Raw genomic sequence first — 25,753 nt, forward strand, 5'->3', positions numbered from 1 at the left:
TAAAACAACATCTTAGTTGTCCCAAATCTCATGGCCATCTGGGCCATGGGCCAAAAAAACATTCATTGAATCTTAAAACATATAATTCTTAATCACATAGTGTCACAATTAAATCACTTATATCTAAACACTAACTTATATATGGAATTAGTTCATTTAATGGATACATCTAGTAAGTTATATCTGGGTGGATCAACTATTTCTTGTTGTTATTCTGTCCGGTCAGCCAAGAGACAATAGTAGCATAGTTTGTTAGAAGACGACAAGAAAAAGTTGATTCACCCACCTAAATTTTTATACTCTTGCGAGTTAGAATAATTGGAACAATCTTCTTAATGTTCTTGCAGTTTTTGGGCTCAAGGCCGGCTTTAGGCTATTGGTAAAATGGTTAAAACCATACAATAAACATAGGATAAAACAACATCTTAGTTGTCCCAAATCTCATGATTAGGGTCCGTCTCCGGTAAATACTCTCTCTGCAGTATCGGTTTAGGCTTCGTCAGGGCTCCAGCGGCCTTCGCAGGCACGTCCTCAGGAAACATAGCCTGCTTTGTGGGACAGTTGGCTACATGATGTTTTATTTGAGCCGCTGGGTAGCGGTGTGTAGCATTGAACGGGCAGATCGCCAGCTCCGGGTAGTTTTTTTGGCATTTTACGATGTGGGCTTGGATGCGGGAGCGAGGAACCCGGTGGTTCGGCTCGTAGGGGCAGGAAATGAAGGGGTCATCCATTGCTGGAAAGTAAATAAACATAAGTTATTTCTTTATTGGTCACATAATAAGGCATCCGAGATGGAAAATAATAAATAACTCACACGTGGATTATTATTATGATGGACGATGTAGTTTCTGTACGCTAATGTTAAAAAAAATGCAATCTTAAGCGATTTATTTTGAATTCACCTGGTTTGTCTAGAGTGGTTACTTTCATATGGAGCAGAGCAGAATGGTTACTAAACAACTACAACTACGAGGTTATTAAAGATTAGTATTACCACGCTTGAGGCAAATGTAATGAGAACTACAATTTAGCCAATTTAATGAAGGCAGTATCGATGACTTTTATGACTTAAAATAATGATTAAAGTGTGTTAAAGAGATATTTACCTTATAAATATTATTTGTGCGTATAATTAGATAACTAAATTGTTAAAAAATGTAACTAGTTTGTTGTTTTATTTGAGTAAATAATAAATTTTATGTTTTGTAACTTCCGCAAATGCCACAGGTGGTATGACCACCTACAGAATGCATAAATCCCTCCAAAAATCTTTTATTCGATAATTTTTATTCTAGTGCTGAGTAATTTAAAAAATGTTAAACATTACACACAAACATTATTTATTTATTAAAATTTACTTGATAGTAGATTTAATCAAATCGTAATAAACGAAATAATTGTTGTTAATATAAATAATTTAAGTAAATCCATTGATTAGGGGTGAACTATGTAAACTAGCAACACTTTATGAAAGCATAGACATGATAGATGTTTTTAGAGATGCGCCAATTCAATCAATATTCTTTACCGGTTTTTAAAAAAGAGTAAGTTGTTTTTGTTCTCGATTTTAATCAATCACAATCGGGAAAACAGCATCCCTACCAAAGTAAATTAACTCAAACAAATGCCGCAATGTATTCCAAATCGCAAGCGTCGCAAGCCAATATCGTGACGTTTGTAGAGGCCATTAGTTCGTTCAGATTCTTGAATGACAATATAATATAGAAATGAACAAAATTATTACTGTCCAGCATTTTAATGCCATGCCGGTAATCAAATACTTACGTTACTTTGGTTTTGATGCTATAATTACTTCTAATTGACGTTTATAAATGTTTTCGTTTTCTTTAACATAGAAAAATTCTTATATTCCGAACGTCGTCGTGAGTTTCGACATGTTGTCAAATATGTCACTGGTGACACTGACAATTTGAACTTGTGATTTCTACGTTTACAGCGAAAATTTGTAATTTCATGCAAACATATTGAAAAATACTAGTATTAACACAGTATGAATGCTGCAAATAAGCGGAAAGGCAACATGGAAGGTTTCTATTTTTTTTCTTAAATTGATTAACTTGTATTGTTACTTATATGATATCAACATACAGATTGTTTTCAGCTGATAAAAATGCCAAAAGAGTGAAAAAGGTATGCAGTTACGGCGATAAGTGTTACAGGAGGAATCCAGCGCATCTGAGGGAGTTCAGTCACCCGCATTGTAAGTCTGAGCATTATTTATAAATTATGAAAATTAAAATTCAGTAGCCAACACACAACACAACCTTAAGTTCTCTGTATATTGTGTGACAATGCGAAGTATATTTTAAGGAAAAATCTATATAATTAGAATTTATTTAACTAACAATTAATACAACTTATTTATTTTATTTTATTTAACAATATATTTACACGGCATTACAGACAAGCCAATACACCGAGAAATTAAAACATTACAAAATACAAACACATGAAACATTACTATTAACTTATATTTAAACTTGTTTACAAATATTTGCACTTATGGATGTTGTCATAACTTTGCTTTAAGGTGGTTAAAGTATATCTTTTAAGTAGTATATAATTCATTAAGTAATATAAGTATATTATGTATAATTAACCTGAATTTGTAAAGATGAATAAATATATGTTTATGTTTATTTACAGTAGAAGCAATCCTCGATGCAAGTGACGGAGGGGACTACAAAATCCCACCGGAGTTGAGTCTGCAGCGGCAACTTGTGTTAGAACAGTTGGAGATCATTGTTGAAAAGAAACTGTATGAGCCACAGTCTTCTAGGTGAGTGCTATGAAACGAGTAATCTAATACCTTTAAACGAGCAATTCTTGCTTATTTATTTATTTATATATATATTTATATATATATATATATATTTTGGAGATCTCGGAAACGGCTCTAACGATTTCGATGAAATTTGGTATATGGGGGTTTTCGGGGGCGAAAAATCGATCTAGCTAGGTCTTATCTCTGGGAAAACGATAATTTTTGAGATTTTACATGTTTTCCGAGCAAAGCTCGGTCTCCCAGATATTGAAACATATTTGAATAACTACACTTCAGTGTTCTGCTCCTTGAATACTTTATATATGCGAGTGACCGGGTTTAATATATTTAATATGAAACATATTGTCTACTGGGTGCAGGCGTGGCTCACTCCGCGATTTCGTCGCGTCGCTACAAGTACATGCGGCCCACACCAATTTTGGTGTCTAGCCATAGTAGTTGCTTCGCTCCGGAACAGACGCTTGCTCGCGCTTGCGCCACCTAGCGGTCATATCTGTCTTATTAGAGAGTGAATCTTCTGTACCTAGTACTATTATTTATTCTTTGCCAGGTGTTCAGTGAATGATGGACTACCTAACCACTTACAGAGCTCTTAAGGATATATAGGTTCAGTAAAAGAGTTGTGGTTTTTGAGATAATCCTTTACTGCTTACTTGCTTATCAGGGGGTATGCCAAATTGTAGGTTCAACACACTTCTTTTTTTACAGGACAAGTATCACAAGACCAAAAACCCCAGATCCTGACCCTCCCTCCATAAGACAGTCAACGAAACCAACTACAGACCCCAAACTCCCAGGGGGTTCAGCAACTACAGACCCCAAACTCCCAGGGGGTTCAGCAATTACAGACCCCAAACTCCCAGGGGGTTCAGCAACTACAGACCCCAAACTCCCAGGGGGTTCAGCAACTACAGACCCCAAACTCCCAGGGGGTTCAGCAACTACAGACCCCAAACTCCCAGGGGGTTCAGCAACTACAGACCCCAAACTCCCAGGGGGTTCAGCGTCTAAAGAAACACAACCGATAGCATCAAACGATGCAAAGGCCTCAACAGCGGCTGATAAAGATTACATAGCATCAAGCTCTGATAAAAAGGATACGGGTAGAAAAGATGAAAAAGAAAATGTGACAACGGATTCTGTAAAAGTTAAAGGTATGTTATTTTAACCCCCAACGCAAAAAGAGGGGTGTGATTAATAACTTGATATTATAATATATTCATTAGTCAGTCAACTACAAACAGCTTCACTACATAGTACAAAACAAAGTCGCCTCCTGCTGTCTGTCTGTCCCTATGTATGCTTATCTTTAAAACTACGCAACGGATTTTGATGCCGTGTTTTTTAATAGATAGAGTGAGTCAAGAGGAAGGTTTATGTATAATTTGTTAACCCAATTTACTGTTTCCTTACTAAAATAACTATTTCGGTCGTGTTTCAATATATCGCCAATCGTTGCGAATTTCATACTTTTCGCACTTGTATCTTAATGTACTAAATTGTGTAACAGGAAACTAATGAACAGTGAATACATTAACTTATTAGCCTTTATTATTAAGTTATTGGTGATATTATCACCCGATGCCGTCCCGATCCGACCCGGTCCGATTTTGACGACCGGTCTGGCCGGCCTAGTGGGTAGTGACCCTGCCTGTTAAGCCGCGGTCCTGGGTTCGAATCCCAGTAAGGTCATTTATTTGTGTGATTAACACAGATATTTGTTCCTGAGTCTTGGGTGTTTTCTATGTATTTATGTATTTGTATATTATATATATCGTTGTCTGAGTACCCACGACACCAGCCTTCTTGAGCTTACTGTGGGACTTAGTCAATTTGTGTAAAAATGTCCATTAATATTTATTTGTTTATTTATTTATTTGTCACGTATTTTGCAAAGCCAGGGCGGGTCGCTAGTTGCTAGTAACACACACACACACACACACACACACACACACACACACACGTCAGCCGTTTTTGTTTTTGTTTAGAACATATATTCATCTAGACTCTTTACATTTCCCCTTTCTATCTTAGTAGTATGTTCCTTTAGTACTTAAGTTTATAAAATAACTTGTACCACTTTCCTCGGAGGAATCGCTGAATCCTGAGTCACAGGCTTTGTCCTAGTTCAGGAAACAGAGGCTCAATCCAAAATGAAACTGATACAAACCTAATACTTATAAGTTTTTTTTTTGTTTTGCTTCCTTTTTTTTGTAATTGTATAAGGCTGTAATACTTACTGTATTAGGTTTCAAGTGAATAAATAAAGATTATTAAAAGATTATTAGTATTACATACAACGTTTACGATTATTTTGCCAACATCGCATATTATTATTATATTATTATTTGTATGTCTTTACCATATCTCGGGACCATTATTATTATTATTATTTTTTTCCTTATTTTCTCGTAATGCATGTTAATTATAAGATGTAATTATTTTTGAAAAGATGTGTCCCGCCGAGTTTGTTGCCGGTCCCATAATGGGATACCCTCCTCCAATTGAGGGGGGATTTAAATCTTCTCGGGGCAGAGGTGTAGGGTTGGAGCCGGTCTACCTAGCTTTATTTGACGTTCATAAGCGCATTGTAATTATGCCTACTTGAATAAACTATCTTTTATCTTTATCTTATCTTATCTTTATCTTTAAACAGATGACTACCGACCCATAGTGCCTCCGACGCGTCGCGCGACCGAGTACCTGAGCGTGGTGCGGCGCGCGGGCGCCATGGCGGCCAAGCACGCCGCCAGCGCCCCCTATCACATATTCTACACCACTATAGCTTCAGCCAAGGAGACGCATAGCCAGCCCTACTCTATCACTTTCCTAGGTAAGACACCACAGTCCATACGTTTCTTTAGTTAGTTCATAGCTTACTTAGCTAAACTTAGACATTAGTGTGACATGTAGGTTCTATGGCGGCCAAGCACGCCGCCAGCGCGCCCTACTACATATTCTACACCACTATAGCTTCAGCCAAGGAGACGCATAGCCAGCCCTACTCTATCACTTTCCTAGGTAAGACACCACAGTCCATACGTTTCTTTAGTTCATAGCTTACTTAGCTAAACTTAGACATTAGTGTGACATGTAGGTTCTATGGCGGCCAAGCACGCCGCCAGCGCCCCCTACCACATATTCTACACCACTATAGCTTCAGCCAAGGAGACGCATAGCCAGCCCTACTCTATCACTTTCCTAGGTAAGACACCACAGTCCATACGTTTCTTTAGTTAGTTCATAGCTTACTTAGCTAAACTTAGACATTAGTGTGACATGTAGGTTCTATGGCGGCCAAGCACGCCGCCAGCGCCCCCTACCACATATTCTACACCACTATAGCTTCAGCCAAGGAGACGCATAGCCAGCCCTACTCTATCACTTTCCTAGGTAAGACACCACAGTCCATACGTTTCTTTAATTAGTTCATAGCTTACTTAGCTAAACTTAGACATTAGTGTGACATGTAGGTTCTATGGCGGCCAAGCACGCCGCCAGCGCCCCCTACCACATATTCTACACCACTATAGCTTCAGCCAAGGAGACGCATAGCCAGCCCTACTCTATCACTTTCCTAGGTAAGACACCACAGTCCATACGTTTCTTTAGTTCATAGCTTACTTAGCTAAACTTAGACATTAGTGTGACATGTAGGTTCTATGGCGGCCAAGCACGCCGCCAGCGCCCCCTACCACATATTCTATACCACTATAGCTTCAGCCAAGGAGACACATAGCCAGCCCTACTCTATCACTTTCCTAGGTAAGACACCACAGTCCATACGTTTCTTTAGTTCATAGCTTACTTAGCTAAACTTAGACATTAGTGTGACATGTAGGTTCTATGGCGGCCAAGCACGCCGCCAGCGCGCCCTACCGCATATTCTACACCACTATAGCTTCAGCCAAGGAGACGCATAGCCAGCCCTACTCTATCACTTTCCTAGGTAAGACACCACAGTCCATACGTTTCTTTAGTTAGTTCATAGCTTACTTAGCTAAACTTAGACATTAGTGTGACATGTAGGTTCTATGGCGGCCAAGCACGCCGCCAGCGCGCCCTACTACATATTCTACACCACTATAGCTTCAGCCAAGGAGACGCATAGCCAGCCCTACTCTATCACTTTCCTAGGTAAGACACCACAGTCCATACGTTTCTTTAGTTAGTTCATAGCTTACTTAGCTAAACTTAGACATTAGTGTGACATGTAGGTTCTATGGCGGCCAAGCACGCCGCCAGCGCGCCCTACCACATATTCTACACCACTATAGCTTCAGCCAAGGAGACGCATAGCCAGCCCTACTCTATCACTTTCCTAGGTAAGACACCACAGTCCATACGTTTCTTTAGTTAGTTCATAGCTTACTTAGCTAAACTTAGACATTAGTGTGACATGTAGGTTCTATGGCGGCCAAGCACGCCGCCAGCGCCCCCTACCACATATTCTACACCACTATAGCTTCAGCCAAGGAGACGCATAGCCAGCCCTACTCTATCACTTTCCTAGGTAAGACACCACAGTCCATACGTTTCTTTAGTTAGTTCATAGCTTACTTAGCTAAACTTAGACATTAGTGTGACATGTAGGTTCTATGGCGGCCAAGCACGCCGCCAGCGCCCCCTACCACATATTCTACACCACTATAGCTTCAGCCAAGGAGACGCATAGCCAGCCCTACTCTATCACTTTCCTAGGTAAGACACCACAGTCCATACGTTTCTTTAGTTAGTTCATAGCTTACTTAGCTAAACTTAGACATTAGTGTGACATGTAGGTTCTATGGCGGCCAAGCACGCCGCCAGCGCCCCCTACCACATATTCTACACCACTATAGCTTCAGCCAAGGAGACGCATAGCCAGCCCTACTCTATCACTTTCCTAGGTAAGACACCACAGTCCATACGTTTCTTTAGTTAGTTCATAGCTTACTTAGCTAAACTTAGACATTAGTGTGACATGTAGGTTCTATGGCGGCCAAGCACGCCGCCAGCGCCCCCTACCACATATTCTACACCACTATAGCTTCAGCCAAGGAGACGCATAGCCAGCCCTACTCTATCACTTTCCTAGGTAAGACACCACAGTCCATACGTTTCTTTAGTTAGTTCATAGCTTACTTAGCTAAACTTAGACATTAGTGTGACATGTAGTTTCTATGGCGGCCAAGCACGCCGCCAGCGCGCCCTACTACATATTCTACACCACTATAGCTTCAGCCAAGGAGACGCATAGCCAGCCCTACTCTATCACTTTCCTAGGTAAGACACCACAGTCCATACGTTTCTTTAGTTAGTTCATAGCTTACTTAGCTAAACTTAGACATTAGTGTGACATGTAGGTTCTATGGCGGCCAAGCACGCCGCCAGCGCGCCCTACCACATATTCTACACCACTATAGCTTCAGCCAAGGAGACGCATAGCCAGCCCTACTCTATCACTTTCCTAGGTAAGACACCACAGTCCATACGTTTCTTTAGTTAGTTCATAGCTTACTTAGCTAAACTTAGACATTAGTGTGACATGTAGGTTCTATGGCGGCCAAGCACGCCGCCAGCGCCCCCTACCACATATTCTACACCACTATAGCTTCAGCCAAGGAGACGCATAGCCAGCCCTACTCTATCACTTTCCTAGGTAAGACACCACAGTCCATACGTTTCTTTAGTTAGTTCATAGCTTACTTAGCTAAACTTAGACATTAGTGTGACATGTAGGTTCTATGGCGGCCAAGCACGCCGCCAGCGCGCCCTACCACATATTCTACACCACTATAGCTTCAGCCAAGGAGACGCATAGCCAGCCCTACTCTATCACTTTCCTAGGTAAGACACCACAGTCCATACGTTTCTTTAGTTAGTTCATAGCTTACTTAGCTAAACTTAGACATTAGTGTGACATGTAGGTTCTATGGCGGCCAAGCACGCCGCCAGCGCCCCCTACCACATATTCTACACCACTATAGCTTCAGCCACGGAGACGCATAGCCAGCCCTACTCTATCACTTTCCTAGGTAAGACACCACAGTCCATACGTTTCTTTAGTTCATAGCTTACTTAGCTAAACTTAGACATTAGTGTGACATGTAGGTTCTATGGCGGCCAAGCACGCCGCCAGCGCGCCCTACCACATATTCTACACCACTATAGCTTCAGCCAAGGAGACGCATAGCCAGCCCTACTCTATCACTTTCCTAGGTAAGACACCACAGTCCATACGTTTCTTTAGTTAGTTCATAGCTTACTTAGCTAAACTTAGACATTAGTGTGACATGTAGGTTCTATGGCGGCCAAGCACGCCGCCAGCGCCCCCTACCACATATTCTACACCACTATAGCTTCAGCCAAGGAGACGCATAGCCAGCCCTACTCTATCACTTTCCTAGGTAAGACACCACAGTCCATACGTTTCTTTAGTTCATAGCTTACTTAGCTAAACTTAGACATTAGTGTGACATGTAGGTTCTATGGCGGCCAAGCACGCCGCCAGCGCCCCCTACCACATATTCTACACCACTATAGCTTCAGCCAAGGAGACGCATAGCCAGCCCTACTCTATCACTTTCCTAGGTAAGACACCACAGTCCATACGTTTCTTTAGTTAGTTCATAGCTTACTTAGCTAAACTTAGACATTAGTGTGACATGTAGGTTCTATGGCGGCCAAGCACGCCGCCAGCGCCCCCTACCACATATTCTACACCACTATAGCTTCAGCCAAGGAGACGCATAGCCAGCCCTACTCTATCACTTTCCTAGGTAAGACACCACAGTCCATACGTTTCTTTAGTTAGTTCATAGCTTACTTAGCTAAACTTAGACATTAGTGTGACATGTAGGTTCTATGGCGGCCAAGCACGCCGCCAGCGCGCCCTACCGCATATTCTACACCACTATAGCTTCAGCCAAGGAGACGCATAGCCAGCCCTACTCTATCACTTTCCTAGGTAAGACACCACAGTCCATACGTTTCTTTAGTTAGTTCATAGCTTACTTAGCTAAACTTAGACATTAGTGTGACATGTAGGTTCTATGGCGGCCAAGCACGCCGCCAGCGCCCCCTACCACATATTCTACACCACTATAGCTTCAGCCAAGGAGACGCATAGCCAGCCCTACTCTATCACTTTCCTAGGTAAGACACCACAGTCCATACGTTTCTTTAGTTCATAGCTTACTTAGCTAAACTTAGACATTAGTGTGACATGTAGGTTCTATGGCGGCCAAGCACGCCGCCAGCGCCCCCTACCACATATTCTACACCACTATAGCTTCAGCCAAGGAGACGCATAGCCAGCCCTACTCTATCACTTTCCTAGGTAAGACACCACAGTCCATACGTTTCTTTAGTTCATAGCTTACTTAGCTAAACTTAGACATTAGTGTGACATGTAGGTTCTATGGCGGCCAAGCACGCCGCCAGCGCCCCCTACCACATATTCTACACCACTATAGCTTCAGCCAAGGAGACGCATAGCCAGCCCTACTCTATCACTTTCCTAGGTAAGACACCACAGTCCATACGTTTCTTTAGTTAGTTCATAGCTTACTTAGCTAAACTTAGACATTAGTGTGACATGTAGGTTCTATGGCGGCCAAGCACGCCGCCAGCGCCCCCTACCACATATTCTACACCACTATAGCTTCAGCCAAGGAGACGCATAGCCAGCCCTACTCTATCACTTTCCTAGGTAAGACACCACAGTCCATACGTTTCTTTAGTTCATAGCTTACTTAGCTAAACTTAGACATTAGTGTGACATGTAGGTTCTATGGCGGCCAAGCACGCCGCCAGCGCCCCCTACCACATATTCTACACCACTATAGCTTCAGCCAAGGAGACGCATAGCCAGCCCTACTCTATCACTTTCCTAGGTAAGACACCACAGTCCATACGTTTCTTTAGTTAGTTCATAGCTTACTTAGCTAAACTTAGACATTAGTGTGACATGTAGGTTCTATGGCGGCCAAGCACGCCGCCAGCGCCCCCTACCACATATTCTACACCACTATAGCTTCAGCCAAGGAGACGCATAGCCAGCCCTACTCTATCACTTTCCTAGGTAAGACACCACAGTCCATACGTTTCTTTAGTTAGTTCATAGCTTACTTAGCTAAACTTAGACATTAGTGTGACATGTAGGTTCTATGGCGGCCAAGCACGCCGCCAGCGCGCCCTACCGCATATTCTACACCACTATAGCTTCAGCCAAGGAGACGCATAGCCAGCCCTACTCTATCACTTTCCTAGGTAAGACACCACAGTCCATACGTTTCTTTAGTTAGTTCATAGCTTACTTAGCTAAACTTAGACATTAGTGTGACATGTAGTTTCTATGGCGGCCAAGCACGCCGCCAGCGCGCCCTACCACATATTCTACACCACTATAGCTTCAGCCAAGGAGACGCATAGCCAGCCCTACTCTATCACTTTCCTAGGTAAGACACCACAGTCCATACGTTTCTTTAGTTAGTTCATAGCTTACTTAGCTAAACTTAGACATTAGTGTGACATGTAGGTTCTATGGCGGCCAAGCACGCCGCCAGCGCGCCCTACCACATATTCTACACCACTATAGCTTCAGCCAAGGAGACGCATAGCCAGCCCTACTCTATCACTTTCCTAGGTAAGACACCACAGTCCATACGTTTCTTTAGTTAGTTCATAGCTTACTTAGCTAAACTTAGACATTAGTGTGACATGTAGGTTCTATGGCGGCCAAGCACGCCGCCAGCGCCCCCTACCACATATTCTACACCACTATAGCTTCAGCCAAGGAGACGCATAGCCAGCCCTACTCTATCACTTTCCTAGGTAAGACACCACAGTCCATACGTTTCTTTAGTTAGTTCATAGCTTACTTAGCTAAACTTAGACATTAGTGTGACATGTAGGTTCTATGGCGGCCAAGCACGCCGCCAGCGCGCCCTACCACATATTCTACACCACTATAGCTTCAGCCAAGGAGACGCATAGCCAGCCCTACTCTATCACTTTCCTAGGTAAGACACCACAGTCCATACGTTTCTTTAGTTAGTTCATAGCTTACTTAGCTAAACTTAGACATTAGTGTGACATGTAGGTTCTATGGCGGCCAAGCACGCCGCCAGCGCCCCCTACCACATATTCTACACCACTATAGCTTCAGCCAAGGAGACGCATAGCCAGCCCTACTCTATCACTTTCCTAGGTAAGACACCACAGTCCATACGTTTCTTTAGTTAGTTCATAGCTTACTTAGCTAAACTTAGACATTAGTGTGACATGTAGGTTCTATGGCGGCCAAGCACGCCGCCAGCGCCCCCTACCACATATTCTACACCACTATAGCTTCAGCCAAGGAGACACATAGCCAGCCCTACTCTATTACTTTCCTAGGTAAGACACCACAATCCTTCGATCAACACGGGCTTCCGACAGGTCGGAAGGGATAGGCCCAAGCGATATCTTGACATTCAAATCATTCTGCCATTTTTCGCGGGGGGGGAACGTGCACACAGTCGCACTTCTCACACACTTACGTACAAAATCCAGTCTGTAATGACGACACAAATACATAGAAAATGACACCCTACACAGACTAATCTTGCACACCTCTATGTTTTTGGTGATATCACTACATAGTATAAAACAAAGTCGCTTCCCTCTGTCTGTCTGTATGTATGCTTAGATCTTTAAAACTACGCAACGGATGTTGATGCGGTTTTTTTTAATAGATAAAGTGATTCAAGAGGAAGGTTTATGTATATTAACCCGTTCGAAGCCGGGGCGGGTCGTTAGTTACTTATAATTTAACTTACGTATTTTGCAGAGATTTTGGACCGCAGTTTGGGCGAGTTGCAATGTTCCCTCCAAATCAACTTCATGGTTGAACCGGCCTGGCTTCTAGCGCAGTACTACTTCGCTGGCTACAGGTACGTATTTATACATATTTGAGAAAATATACTTAATCATTCATTTCTTCCCATGCATTTTCTTTTCATTTTTGCTACCATGTACATAATACTGTTTAAAAAAGAATAATTTAAAATATTTTTTTTATCTAATTTACGTAACTGGGTTAATCAACTTTTTCTTGTCACGCGTTGCTATGGTTACGGTCTCCTTTGTCACTCTTAAAACTCTAGGTTTTTCGTATTTAAATGAACCAAACTTGCATTTTATGGTGGTTATAAGACTTTTCCATAATGGGACATCTACTGAGCATGTTAGTAGAACACGGTACAGCAGTTCTAACAATCTATGCTACTATTGTCTCCTCGCTGATGGGACAGCATAACAACAAGAAATAGTTGATTGACCCAACTACACACCAAGGCTGTAAAAAATATATATATTTCCAGCGAAAAGAAGTTAACAATTTTGTACGGGGATGAATGCTCGGACCTCAAGAACATCAGTATGAAGAAACCTCAAGTTGAAGCTTATCAGGTGCCTATGGCCACGCCTTTTGGGAAACACCACACGTGAGTCAAATCTCTTAAAATAATAATATAAATAAATTAAAAGTGGAAAAATTCACTGTCTTGGGTGGGACTTGAACCCACGACCACTGGATCACTAGTACAGTGCTCTTCCATCTGAGCTACCAAGACCGTACCCAATTCAGTGAATATTTCCACCATATATGAGCCCTAGGGAGGTTCACTGAATTGGGTACGGTCTTGGTAGCTCAGATGGAAGAGCACTGTACTAGTGATCCAGTGGTCGTGGGTTCAAGTCCCACCCAAGACAGTGAATTTTTCCACTTTTAATTTATTTCGAAGCTTAATAGCATCGTTCGCAGACGTTTCTGCTTAATACAAAATTAATTTATTTAATTATATAAAGCCAGAGTTTTACGTTTTAAGTATTAATTTTATTCTGAGAGGATAATATATCTAGGCTAGACCACGCAGCGGCAATAAAAATAACAAAAATGTCATACATTTTTTTTTCACCACACCAACTGGTAAATTAAGGCTCTCTTGATTTTTCAAAAACTGATAGAAAACTTGCATTTTATTCACATGTGAGGCAAAGTAATCAAATGCAAATTTTGAGTCGTTTTCTTTTGTTTGCTGGTTGAATTGACTTTTAAAAGATGATTTTGAATTATTAATATTTAATAACATTCATTTGGATTTGATTTTGTTTGATATCTAACAGTTAATATTTTCTTCAGGTTAGTGTGGTGAAAAATGTTGTCTTTCACTCGGGGGCAAATTTTATTTATCCCTCGTGCTTTGAAACCGTCGCAACGCTCAAGATTCCATTTTTCGAACCACTCGCTACGCTCGTGGTTCAATTTTGGCATCTTTCAATGTGACGTTATCTATGAAAAGGGACCTTATTGCCGATGGCGTTTACGCCTTTGTTAACGATGCTCGGATATAAATAAAATGCCGCGCGCGACGCTGAGCGGCGTAAGCGCCATCGACAATAAGGTCCCTTTTCATAGATAATGCCCCATATTAGCACGAGCGGTTAAACGACAACTTTGGCCCCTTGTGTAACAAATAACTGTTGTTTTGTTGCAGTAAAATGATGATCCTTTGTTATGAGGACGGGTCGCTGCGAGTGGTGGTATCCACGGCCAACCTGTACGGCGATGACTGGGAAAACAGAACCCAAGGGTAAACAATCACTACATACTATAAAACAAAGTCGTTTCCCGCTGTCTGTCTGTCCCTACATATGCTTAGATCTTTAAAACTACGCAACGGATTATGATGCGTTTTTAGGGTTCCGTAGCCAAATGGCAAAAAACGGAACCCTTATAGATTCGTCATGTCTGTCTGTCTGTCTGTCCGTCTGTCCGTCTGTCTGTCCGTCCGTATGTCACAGCCACTTTTCTCCGAAACTATAAGAACTATACTGTTGAAACTTGGTAAGTAGATGTATTCTGTAAACCGCATTAAGATTTTCACACAAAAATAGAAAAAAAAACAATAAATTTTGAAGTTCCCCATACTTCGAACTGAAACTCAAAAATTTTTTTTTCATCAAACCCATACGTGTGGGGTATCTATGGATAGGTCTTCAAAAATGATATTGAGGTTTCTAATATCATTTTTTTCTAAACTGAATAGTTTGCGCGAGAGACACTTCCAAAGTGGTAAAATGTGTGTCCCCCTCCCCCCTGTAACTTTTAAAATAAGAGAATGATAAAACTAAAAAAAAATATGATGTACATTACCATGTAAACTTCCACCGAAAATTGGTTTGAACGAGATCTAGTAAGTAGTTTTTTTTTATACGTCATAAATCGCCTAAATACGGAACCCTTCATGGGCGAGTCCGACTCGCACTTGGCCGCTTTTTTTAATAGAGTGATTCAAGAAGAAGGTTTATGTATATGTTAACCCGTGCGAAGCCAGGGCGGGTCACTAGTAAGTTATAAATTAAGTTATATTGCAGTGCCCTACTGGGAATCATACCTGAACAAATAAAATGTACCGTCTTGTATATGTATAAGCTATAGAAACAATAAAATAGGTAAATACACTGATTACTAAATTAGTTTGTTAAAACTACTTTTTGGTACAAATATATAGTTTTTTTTGTAAATTTAATTTGTATCGTTAAGCTAATTTTAGACTGGAATGAAATCACAATTCTCAATGGAAACACTACGAAAATTCAACCCCTTTTTAGAAGCTTTTTATTAAGTTGCAATGTACCTATGTATGTAAATATGTTACAAGCTTTTTATTAAGTTGCAATGTACCTATGTATGTAAATATGTTACAAGCTTTTTATTAAGTTGCAATGTACCTATGTATGTAAATATGTTACAAGCTTTTTATTGAGTTGCAATGTGCCTATGTATGTAAATATGTTACAAGCTTTTTATTAAGTTGCAATGTACCTATGTATGTAAATATGTTACAAGCTTTTTATTAAGTTGCAATGTACCTATGTATGTAAATATGTTACAAACTTTTTATTAAGTTGCAATGTACCTATGTATGTAAATATGTTACAAGCTTTTTATTAAGTTGCAATGTACCTATGTATGTAAATATGTTACAAGCTTTTTATTAAGTTGCAATGTACCTATGTATGTAAATATGTTACAAGCTTTTTATTAAGTTGCAATGTACCTATGTAAGGGTCAAATCTTGCAAGTTAAATTTGACCCACTTCCCGACTTCAAATGAAGCTGAAAATTTGCATACATATATAAGTCTGGTGACAATGCAATATTATGGTACCATCGAGCTGATCTGATGATGCAGACAGGAGGTGGCCATAGAAACTGTGACAAAACAAGGCAACCTAATTGTGTTTGGAGTTTTTAGAATTGTCTCGATGAGTATTAGTTGTCTGTAGAAAGAAAAGTACAGGCAGCGATAAAATTTTGTTCCAAAAATGTCATTTATGCCAAAAACTTATCCATTAAGTGTGTTTGTAATAAATGCCTGTGTATATTTTTTCTCTTCTCTTTTTTCGTTAAGAATATATTTCTTACCTTATCTTATCTTTTTTGTGCAGGCTGTGGTTCAGTCCCCGCTGTCCCCCTCTGTCCCCGGCCGCTATGCCCCATGATGGGGACTCCCCGACGCAATTCAAGAAGTCCCTGCTCAAGTATTTGTCGCAGTACAGGATTCCGATACTCTCGAGATATGTAGCGAAGGTGCAACGTTGTGATTTTAGCCATATCAAGTGAGTATACTGTAAAAAAACTCAACTTACTAACCTTATTCTAACTAAATCAACTTTTTTTTTAACAAGCAGATACGTCTGCGAGCGATATTCCAAATTTTATATTAAAGGAAAAAATTGAAAAAGTTACGCTTCCGGCAGGACTTGAACCCGCATCCTCCACAATCCGTGTGTTGCTCTTAACCAAAATCTAAATAATCTAATTCTAACTAACCGGGTCATATTTCACCGAAACTTACCATACTAACTAGTAAAATTGTACCGAAACCAGGCGTGGCTCACTCCGCGATTTCATCGCGTCGCTACAAGTACACGCGGCCCACACCAATGTTGGTGTCTAGCCATAGTGGTTGCCGCGCACCGCTACGGAACGGATGCCTCGCGCTTGCGCCACCTAGCGGTCATATATAGGGTTCCCTGGAATTCCCGGTTCTCGCCATACAAACTCAGTACCGGGAGCAATCCCCAGTCATATATCTCGTAGTAGACGCGTTTTGTTAGAGAGCCTTCTGTACCTAGTACTATTATTTATTTAGTGCCGAAACTTAACTAAACTCCGAGTCGTAATTAGATTCCAAAAAAAAGTAAGAGAATGTTGCCACTGCAATAATTTGATTGTAAAACAGTAAATTCCTTTTTATAAATAAACACGCTAAGATAATTTATTTATTGGTAATTTTACTCCTACTATTTAAAAAAGTACTTTTATTTACTTATTTTTACATAAATACAAGACGCTCTAGTAAAAAGTGGTAACATTGTCTTACTTTTTTTGGAATCTAATTACGACTCGGAGTTTAACATGGAATGTTCGTACATAAGTTCCAACACGTTGATACGACCTAGAGTCTGAAAAGTTAACTGTAAGATAAGATAAGATAAGATAAAATAAAAGATAGTTTATTCAAGTAGGCATAATTACAATGCGCTTATGAACGTCAAATAAAGCTACACCGGCTCCAACCCTACACCTCTGCCCCGAGAAGATTTAAATCCCCCTCAATTGGAGGAGGGTATCCCAATATGGGACCGGCGACAAAGTCGGCGGGACACATCTTTAAAAAAAATACATCTTATAATTAACATGCATCATGAAAAAAAGCAATTTAAATTACCTACTATAGAATTCATGCAATTATACACATAAGGTTTAATAGAAATTTGATTTAAAAAAATATACATATGTACATACATGGAATCATACAAATACGAATCTTTCAGAAAACATATCAAATTCTTACAAAAGGAAAAGAAAATAAAGTTATAAAAGAAATGGGAAAACATATTAACAAAAAAAAAATGTTAACTTACTAACCTTATTCCGACTAACCAACCCGATAAATCGCACGAACTTATTAAATCTTGGCAAAGGGTCATATTTTACCGAAACATAACCCAGCCACTAGTAAACATCAAATGTTCATACCAGGGATGTTGCGGATGCAGATTTTTTGACATCCGCGGATGCGGATATTTAAAGGCTCACATCCGCGGATACGGATGCGAATGCGGATGTCAAGATTAGGTACTTAGAAAACGTCAAATATTAAATTTTTAGTATTTTTTTATTTAAAAAAAAACGAAACGTTTAGTATTTGAGCAAGAATATAGGTGCGTTATATTTAATAAACAGTAACTTCGGCGACTTTTCTGGATCTAGACGATTTCGTTATATATAGGTAATGACGAAATTACCTAGCACTTACGCCGCCGCTAAGACGTTCCTGTACCGACTTGTTAGACATCCGCATTCTCATAAGCTCCGCATCGATTTTATGCGGATGCGGATGCAGATGCGGATGTTGAAAATAATGCGGAAGTTCCGCGGTTGCGGATGCGGATGTTCGCAACATTCCTGGTTCATACAGTCGCTATCAGCTATATCGGAGCGGCCAAGGTGTTCATAATATCTGAACACGCACTCTAACGCCCTGACAATAGAGGCGTGTTCAGATATTTGTGAGCGCCTGAGCCTCTCGGATATATGTGATGGCGACTGTACATAAGTTCCAACACATTGATACGAAAGTCCGAACTGCCCCCCTCCCCAACGCAAACTGCGTACGCATAAAGCGTAAAAATATTTTCAAAATATGTAGCGAAGGTGCAACAATGCGATTTTAGCCATATGTGACGTTATCTATGAAAAGGGACCTTATTGTCGATGGCGCTTACGCCACTATTAACGATGCTCCGATATAGATACAATGCCACGCAACGCTTTGCGGCGTAAGCGCCATCGACAATATGGTCCCTTTTCATAGATAATGCCCCATATAAAGTAAGCTATTAGGCAAATCTAAATCAAACTTTTTAAATTTTGCTGAAACCGACTTACTAAATCTTACGTTCAAATCTTACCACATGGTACATATCTCGCTCGCAACGCTAAAAATTCCATTTTTCAAACCACTAACTACGCTCGTGGCTCTATTTTGGAATCATTCGCTTGCTCGGGTATCAATATTAGCACGAGCGATTAAACAACTTTGCCCCCGAGTGAAACAAATAAATATTACAGATCTAATTTTATGTACCATCGCTATCAGATATTTGGAGCTGCAGAGGTTTTCAAAAATATCTGAACACACACGCTAACGCTTTGACAGTACGTGTTCAGATATTTGTGAGCACCATGGCCATGTATAGTTTTTTTCAGCGTGTTCCTGGTAGCGTCAGCTCCCGGGGGCCACTTGGACCTGGAGTGGGGCCTGACCCGCCTGGGGTCCCTGCTGCGGCGACACTGCGCCGTGCCGCGCGCCGAGCAGCCGCGCTGGCCGCTCCTCGCGCAGGCCAGCAGCATCGGCAGCTACGGCAAGGAGCCCCGGGTAACTAATCATGACTAGCATCAGCCCCCGGGGGTCACTTGGACCTGGAGTGGGGCCTGACCCGCCTGGGGTCCCTGCTGCGGCGACACTGCGCCGTGCCGCGCGCCGAGCAGCCGCGCTGGCCGCTCCTCGCGCAGGCCAGCAGCATTGGCAGCTACGGCAAGGAGCCCCGGGTAACTAATCATGACTAGCATCAGCCCCCGGGGGTCACTTGGACCTGGAGTGGGGCCTGACCCGCCTGGGGTCCCTGCTGCGGCGACACTGCGCCGTGCCGCGCGCCGAGCAGCCGCGCTGGCCGCTCCTCGCGCAGGCCAGCAGCATTGGCAGCTACGGCAAGGAGCCCCGGGTAACTAATCATGACTAGCATCAGCCCCCGGGGGTCACTTGGACCTGGAGTGGGGCCTGACCCGCCTGGGGTCCCTGCTGCGGCGACACTGCGCCGTGCCGCGCGCCGAGCAGCCGCGCTGGCCGCTCCTCGCGCAGGCCAGCAGCATTGGCAGCTACGGCAAGGAGCCCCGGGTAACTAATCATGACTAGCATCAGCCCCCGGGGGTCACTTGGACCTGGAGTGGGGCCTGACCCGCCTGGGGTCCCTGCTGCGGCGACACTGCGCCGTGCCGCGCGCCGAGCAGCCGCGCTGGCCGCTCCTCGCGCAGGCCAGCAGCATTGGCAGCTACGGCAAGGAGCCCCGGGTAACTAATCATGACTAGCATCAGCCCCCGGGGGTCACTTGGACCTGGAGTGGGGCCTGACCCGCCTGGGGTCCCTGCTGCGGCGACACTGCGCCGTGCCGCGCGCCGAGCAGCCGCGCTGGCCGCTCCTCGCGCAGGCCAGCAGCATTGGCAGCTACGGCAAGGAGCCCCGGGTAACTAATCATGACTAGCATCAGCCCCCGGGGGTCACTTGGACCTGGAGTGGGGCCTGACCCGCCTGGGGTCCCTGCTGCGGCGACACTGCGCCGTGCCGCGCGCCGAGCAGCCGCGCTGGCCGCTCCTCGCGCAGGCCAGCAGCATTGGCAGCTACGGCAAGGAGCCCCGGGTAACTAATCATGACTAGCATCAGCCCCCGGGGGTCACTTGGACCTGGAGTGGGGCCTGACCCGCCTGGGGTCCCTGCTGCGGCGACACTGCGCCGTGCCGCGCGCCGAGCAGCCGCGCTGGCCGCTCCTCGCGCAGGCCAGCAGCATTGGCAGCTACGGCAAGGAGCCCCGGGTAACTAATCATGACTAGCATCAGCCCCCGGGGGTCACTTGGACCTGGAGTGGGGCCTGACCCGCCTGGGGTCCCTGCTGCGGCGACACTGCGCCGTGCCGCGCGCCGAGCAGCCGCGCTGGCCGCTCCTCGCGCAGGCCAGCAGCATTGGCAGCTACGGCAAGGAGCCCCGGGTAACTAATCATGACTAGCATCAGCCCCCGGGGGTCACTTGGACCTGGAGTGGGGCCTGACCCGCCTGGGGTCCCTGCTGCGGCGACACTGCGCCGTGCCGCGCGCCGAGCAGCCGCGCTGGCCGCTCCTCGCGCAGGCCAGCAGCATTGGCAGCTACGGCAAGGAGCCCCGGGTAACTAATCATGACTAGCATCAGCCCCCGGGGGTCACTTGGACCTGGAGTGGGGCCTGACCCGCCTGGGGTCCCTGCTGCGGCGACACTGCGCCGTGCCGCGCGCCGAGCAGCCGCGCTGGCCGCTCCTCGCGCAGGCCAGCAGCATTGGCAGCTACGGCAAGGAGCCCCGGGTAACTAATCATGACTAGCATCAGCCCCCGGGGGTCACTTGGACCTGGAGTGGGGCCTGACCCGCCTGGGGTCCCTGCTGCGGCGACACTGCGCCGTGCCGCGCGCCGAGCAGCCGCGCTGGCCGCTCCTCGCGCAGGCCAGCAGCATCGGCAGCTACGGCAAGGAGCCCCGGGTAACTAATCAATCAATCAATCAAATAATTTATTTGCCAGAATACAGTTTTTGATTAGTTGGTAATACAGTTTTTCTTTGTTCAGTGTATTCGGCCCACATACAGGCATGCAAATATTAAAATACATAAATACCTAACACATAATTCAGGACATTTTAAATTCAATATGATCAAAATTCATTAGATAAGCATAAAATAATATCAGAATAGTAAATAATAATAATAATTAACATTAAACAGTACAAATTATATAACAGTCCCATTACATTCAATAAATTCCTTAACACTATAATAACATTTCTCCAATAAACAATTTGTCAGTAATCATGACTAGCATCAGCTCCCGGGGGTCACTTGGACCTGGAGTGGGGCCTGACCATAGCCATAGTCATAGTTTATTCATAAACAATTTTCATTGTGTTTGAAATTAATTTACATACATTTTCTTATCTATATACACAAATAAATCTTATGTCACGAACAATAAATATTGAAATTAAATTTTATAAATTACGTCATCTATTTTTGACGATTTTAGACCCCCCCCCCCTAAAATCATCCAAAAATCATGTTTCGCATGACCCCGTTTCCTCCTACTTCTTGCTACCATCATCCGATGTCCAGACCCCCCCCCCTTAATTTGAGATGACGTAATTTATGAATAGCCCCCTAGCGACCCGCCCCGGCTTCGCACGGGTTACGCAAAACCTTAACAAATTATACATTTAATATCTGGGCGACCAAACATAGAAAAAATCAAAAACACGCGTTTTCCTAGATATAAGACCTAGCTAGATCGATTTTTTGCCCCCAAAAACCCCTATACTTATAGCAAATTTCATCGAAATCGTTAGAGCCGTTTCTGAGATCCCCGAAATATATACCTATATAAATAAATATACAAGAATTGCTCCTTTAAAGGTATTAAATTCTCTAATTGTTATAATTGAAACAGAAATACAAATGATTCATTTTAGTATCTTAGGCCCACTTGCACCATCCCACTAACCCGGGGTTAAGCGGTTAAACCGTTAACCTAGTGTCAAATTGTACTGGTAACCATGGTAACGCCTGGTTTAACCAGTTAACACCGAGTTAGTGAATGGCCAAATGGCCCTTAAAAAGTTAATTAGTCGTCTCTTCCATTCTCCTAAGTTGGTAGAAAAAAACCGGCCAAGTGTGAGTCGGACTCGCGCACGGAGGGTTCCGCACCATCAACAAAAAATAGAGCAAAACAAGCAAAAAAAACGGTCACCCATCCAAGTACTGACCCCGCCCGACGTTGCTTAACTTCGGTCAAAAATCACGTTTGTTGTATGGGAGCTCCACTTAAATCTTTATTTTATTCTGTTTTTAGTATTTGTTGTTATAGCGGCAACAGAAATACATCATCTGTGAAAATTTCAACTGTCTAGCTATCACGGTTCGTGAGATACAGCCTGGTGGCAGACGGACGGACGGACGGACGGACAGCGGAGTCTTAGTAATAGGGTCCCGTTTTCACCCTTTGGGTACGGAACCCTAAAAACCGTTTAACCCAGTATCAAATTGTACTAGTAACCATAACGCCAGGTTTAACCGGTTAGCCCCGGGTTAGTGGAATGGTGTAAGTGGGTCTTAAGGGGCCCACTGATTAACAGTCCGCCGCTATCGGCCTGTCAGTTAGAACAAAAATTTGACAGTTCCGAACAACTGACGGGCCGATACCGTCCAGCGGACTCAAATTTAAACTGTTGTGAGACATACTAACATTGAATAATGTTACGGTTTAGACTCACTTGTTTTAAGTCACTCGCGACATAGAGAAATATAGTAAGACAAGAGTGCTCACTCCATACATCAGTTCAGACTATTAATTTCAGTGTCTACATCTAGCATCGAGTAGCGGAACTATCAGTACTACTACTTGACAATAGATGTAACACCGACCGGAAAGTCTTATGCTGTTGAGATAAGACTCTCCGGTCGGACATCTATTGTCAAGTAGCAGTACTGATAGTTCCGCTACTCGATGCTAGATGCTAATAGTCTTTTTGGTACTAAAACTGATGTATGGAGTGAGCACTCTATGTATTATTTTCTCTATGCTCGCGCGACATGTTTCGGAGAGCCTAGGTCTCCTTTCTCAAGCACTAACAGTGCGAACAGCGTTCACGATACACGCGATACGATCCGTCGTAACCTAACCTAACCTATCGTCGTAGTCTAAACCGTAAAATTATTCAATGTCCGGCGGACTGTTAATCAGTGGGCCCCTTTAGTAATGCAGGTTGTCTAACTTGGAACCTGGTTTCGCAGTTATGGTTGACGGGCGATTTCCTCCACTACTTCACCAAGATAAAGGACCCGCCTCAAACACTGTCGCAGCCTCCGGACTTGAAACTCATCTATCCTTCATTAGGTTAGTTATTTCATAGAGAAATATAATAAGACAAGAGTGCTCACTCCATACATCAGTTAGACTATTAATTTCAGTGTCTACATCTAGCATTGAGTAGCGGAACTATCAGTACTGCTACTTGACAATAGATGTAGCACCGACCGGAGAGTCTTATCTCAACAGCATAAGACTTTCCGGTCGGTGCTACATCTATTGTCAAGTAGCAGTACTGATAGTTCCGCTACTCGATGCTAGATGCTAATAGTCTTTTTGGTACTAAAACTGATGTATGGAGTGAGCACTCTATGTATTTTTTTCTCTATGGTTATTTGCACTGTAAGGTGTATAATACAAACTTATTCCAAGTATCATTATAGAAAAATATAAGTTACTAGCGACCCGCCCCGGCTTCGCACGGGTTAACATATTACACATAAACCTTCCTCTTGAATCACTCTATCTGTTAAGAAAAACCGTATCAAATCCGTTTCGTAGTTTTAAAGACCTAAGCATACATAGGGACAGACAGACAGCGGGAAATGACTTTGTTTTATACTACTAAGAGTGGTAACTCAATACATCAGTTTTCTTACAAAAACGCGAGTTATTTCGTAGTCGCCATCTAACGTCAAGTAGCGGAATTATCAGTACCGCTACTTGACACCAGATGTCACAAGTGTCGCTACTGACGAAAATTTTACTACTAAAACAATTTACAACTAATGTTATAAGCAGAAGGAGTTGAAAATAGACTTCTGATGCATCCGGTTATAATATTAGCTGAAAATCGTTGAGCATTAGATTTTCCCTTCGCTGCGAAATCTATTGTCGAGTAGCAGTACTGATAGTTCCGCTACTTGACGGTAGATGCCGACTACGAAAATAATAGTAGCGTGAATAAGAAGGCCGATGTGTGTAATGACCAATGCACACGTGTTCCATACGACGTTTTTGAACACACTTCTCTCTTCTTCCTCGCGTTGTCCCGGCAATTTGCCACGGCTCATGAGAGCCTGGGGTCCGCTTGGCAACTAATCCCAGTAATTGACGTGGGCACTAGTTTTTACGAAAGCGACTGCCATCTGACCTTCCAACCCCTCTGGGTCTGGGTAAACTAGACCTTATTGGATTAGTCCGGTTTCCTCACGATGTTTTCCTTCACCGAAAAGCGACTGGTAAATATCAAATGATATTTCGTACATAAGTTCCGAAAAAACTCATTGGTACGAGCCGGGGTCCGAACCCGATGAAATGTTCGCATGTCATACTGAATATTTGGTCGCCGAATATTCGGTATTCGGCCGAGAGACGGGCCGAATATTCGGTATTCGGCCAAAACGACTATTCGGGGTATCTCTAGTAATGACCAATGCACACGTGTTCCATACGACGTGTTTCAACACACTTGTGTGTGTATCACAGAACATGATTAAAGAGGTTAGAACGGCTATCGCGCGCAGTTAGTATCGGAACCGGTGTCGCCGCTCGTTTCTCTCCACATTTCCATATTTCTCGCGCAACGGTAGTAAAAACTTGTGTGCCTGGTGAATGGATACGCCTCCTTTAGACAGATTTGATGTCTGGCTTCTTAATCTGAACGTTATTGTGGCGCAAAAGGCATGTTTACGTTTTTCGGTCAGCGCGGGCGAGTACTAGCATGCGAGCGTTTGCTCATAACCGGCGGCGACACGTACCCTGCTCGCATCGCCATTCTACTTGTTCTGTGGTGTCATAGAGAAATATAATAAGACAAGAGTGCTCACTCCATACATCAGTTCAGACTATTAATTTCAGTGTCGACATCTAGCATCGAGTAGCGGAACTATCAGTACTGCTACTTGACAATAGATGTAGCACCGACCGGAAAGTCTTATGCTGTTGAGATAAGACTTTCCTGTCGGTGCTACATCTATTGTCAAGTAGCAGTACTGATAGTTCCGCTACTCGATGCTAGATGCTAATAGTCTTTTTGGTACTAAAACTGATGTATGGAGTGAGCACTCTATGTATTTTTTTCTCTATGGTGGTGTGTATGTTTCAGAAAACGTGAAGCAGTCCCACGACGGGCTGCTGGGTGGCGGGTGCCTGCCGTACGCCGCCGAGGCTCACTTTAAACAGCCCTGGCTCAACAGTTTCCTTTAGTAAGTATATATTCATATTTTTGACCGAGCGAGAAAGGTCTCCGG

The 25,753-nt window shown here is 43.2% G+C and overlaps 2 protein-coding genes and 2 non-coding genes across 4 annotated transcripts in view; 2 read left to right on the forward strand and 2 right to left on the reverse strand.

Moving 5' to 3' along the window:
* Nucleotides 1-373: 373 nt before the first annotated feature.
* LOC134659577 (gametocyte-specific factor 1-like) lies at nucleotides 374-738 on the reverse strand. The gene has a single exon (XM_063515240.1). The coding sequence runs from the start codon at nucleotides 729-731 to the stop codon at nucleotides 426-428; it is 306 nt and encodes a 101-aa protein (XP_063371310.1). The 5' UTR covers nucleotides 732-738; the 3' UTR covers nucleotides 374-425.
* A 1,182-nt stretch (nucleotides 739-1,920) lies between these two features.
* Nucleotides 1,921-25,753, forward strand: part of LOC134659457 (probable tyrosyl-DNA phosphodiesterase) — a 32,389-nt gene continuing 8,556 nt past the window's right edge. The window contains exons 1-12 of the mRNA XM_063515099.1: nucleotides 1,921-2,048; nucleotides 2,123-2,221; nucleotides 2,668-2,800; nucleotides 3,515-3,960; nucleotides 5,463-5,639; nucleotides 12,621-12,723; nucleotides 13,153-13,275; nucleotides 14,329-14,424; nucleotides 16,286-16,456; nucleotides 19,116-19,284; nucleotides 23,486-23,588; nucleotides 25,609-25,708. Coding sequence (XP_063371169.1) covers nucleotides 2,012-2,048; nucleotides 2,123-2,221; nucleotides 2,668-2,800; nucleotides 3,515-3,960; nucleotides 5,463-5,639; nucleotides 12,621-12,723; nucleotides 13,153-13,275; nucleotides 14,329-14,424; nucleotides 16,286-16,456; nucleotides 19,116-19,284; nucleotides 23,486-23,588; nucleotides 25,609-25,708 — 1,757 coding nt within the window. The 5' untranslated portion in view covers nucleotides 1,921-2,011. The remainder of the gene's footprint in view (nucleotides 2,049-2,122; nucleotides 2,222-2,667; nucleotides 2,801-3,514; nucleotides 3,961-5,462; nucleotides 5,640-12,620; nucleotides 12,724-13,152; nucleotides 13,276-14,328; nucleotides 14,425-16,285; nucleotides 16,457-19,115; nucleotides 19,285-23,485; nucleotides 23,589-25,608; nucleotides 25,709-25,753) is intronic.
* On the reverse strand, nucleotides 13,332-13,404 carry Trnat-agu (transfer RNA threonine (anticodon AGU)). Its single transcript has one exon. It is a non-coding gene; the product is annotated as a tRNA-Thr (tRNA).
* Trnat-agu (transfer RNA threonine (anticodon AGU)) lies at nucleotides 13,471-13,543 on the forward strand. Its single transcript has one exon. It is a non-coding gene; the product is annotated as a tRNA-Thr (tRNA).

Source organism: Cydia amplana, chromosome 25 (genome assembly GCF_948474715.1).
Source record: "Cydia amplana chromosome 25, ilCydAmpl1.1, whole genome shotgun sequence".
In the NCBI taxonomy this organism is placed as follows: Eukaryota; Metazoa; Arthropoda; class Insecta; order Lepidoptera; family Tortricidae; genus Cydia; species Cydia amplana.

Bases quoted from the DNA above. Each gene is read 5' to 3' on its own strand.
- LOC134659577 (XM_063515240.1), bottom strand. From the start codon at position 731: ATGGATGACCCCTTCATTTCCTGCCCCTACGAGCCGAACCACCGGGTT.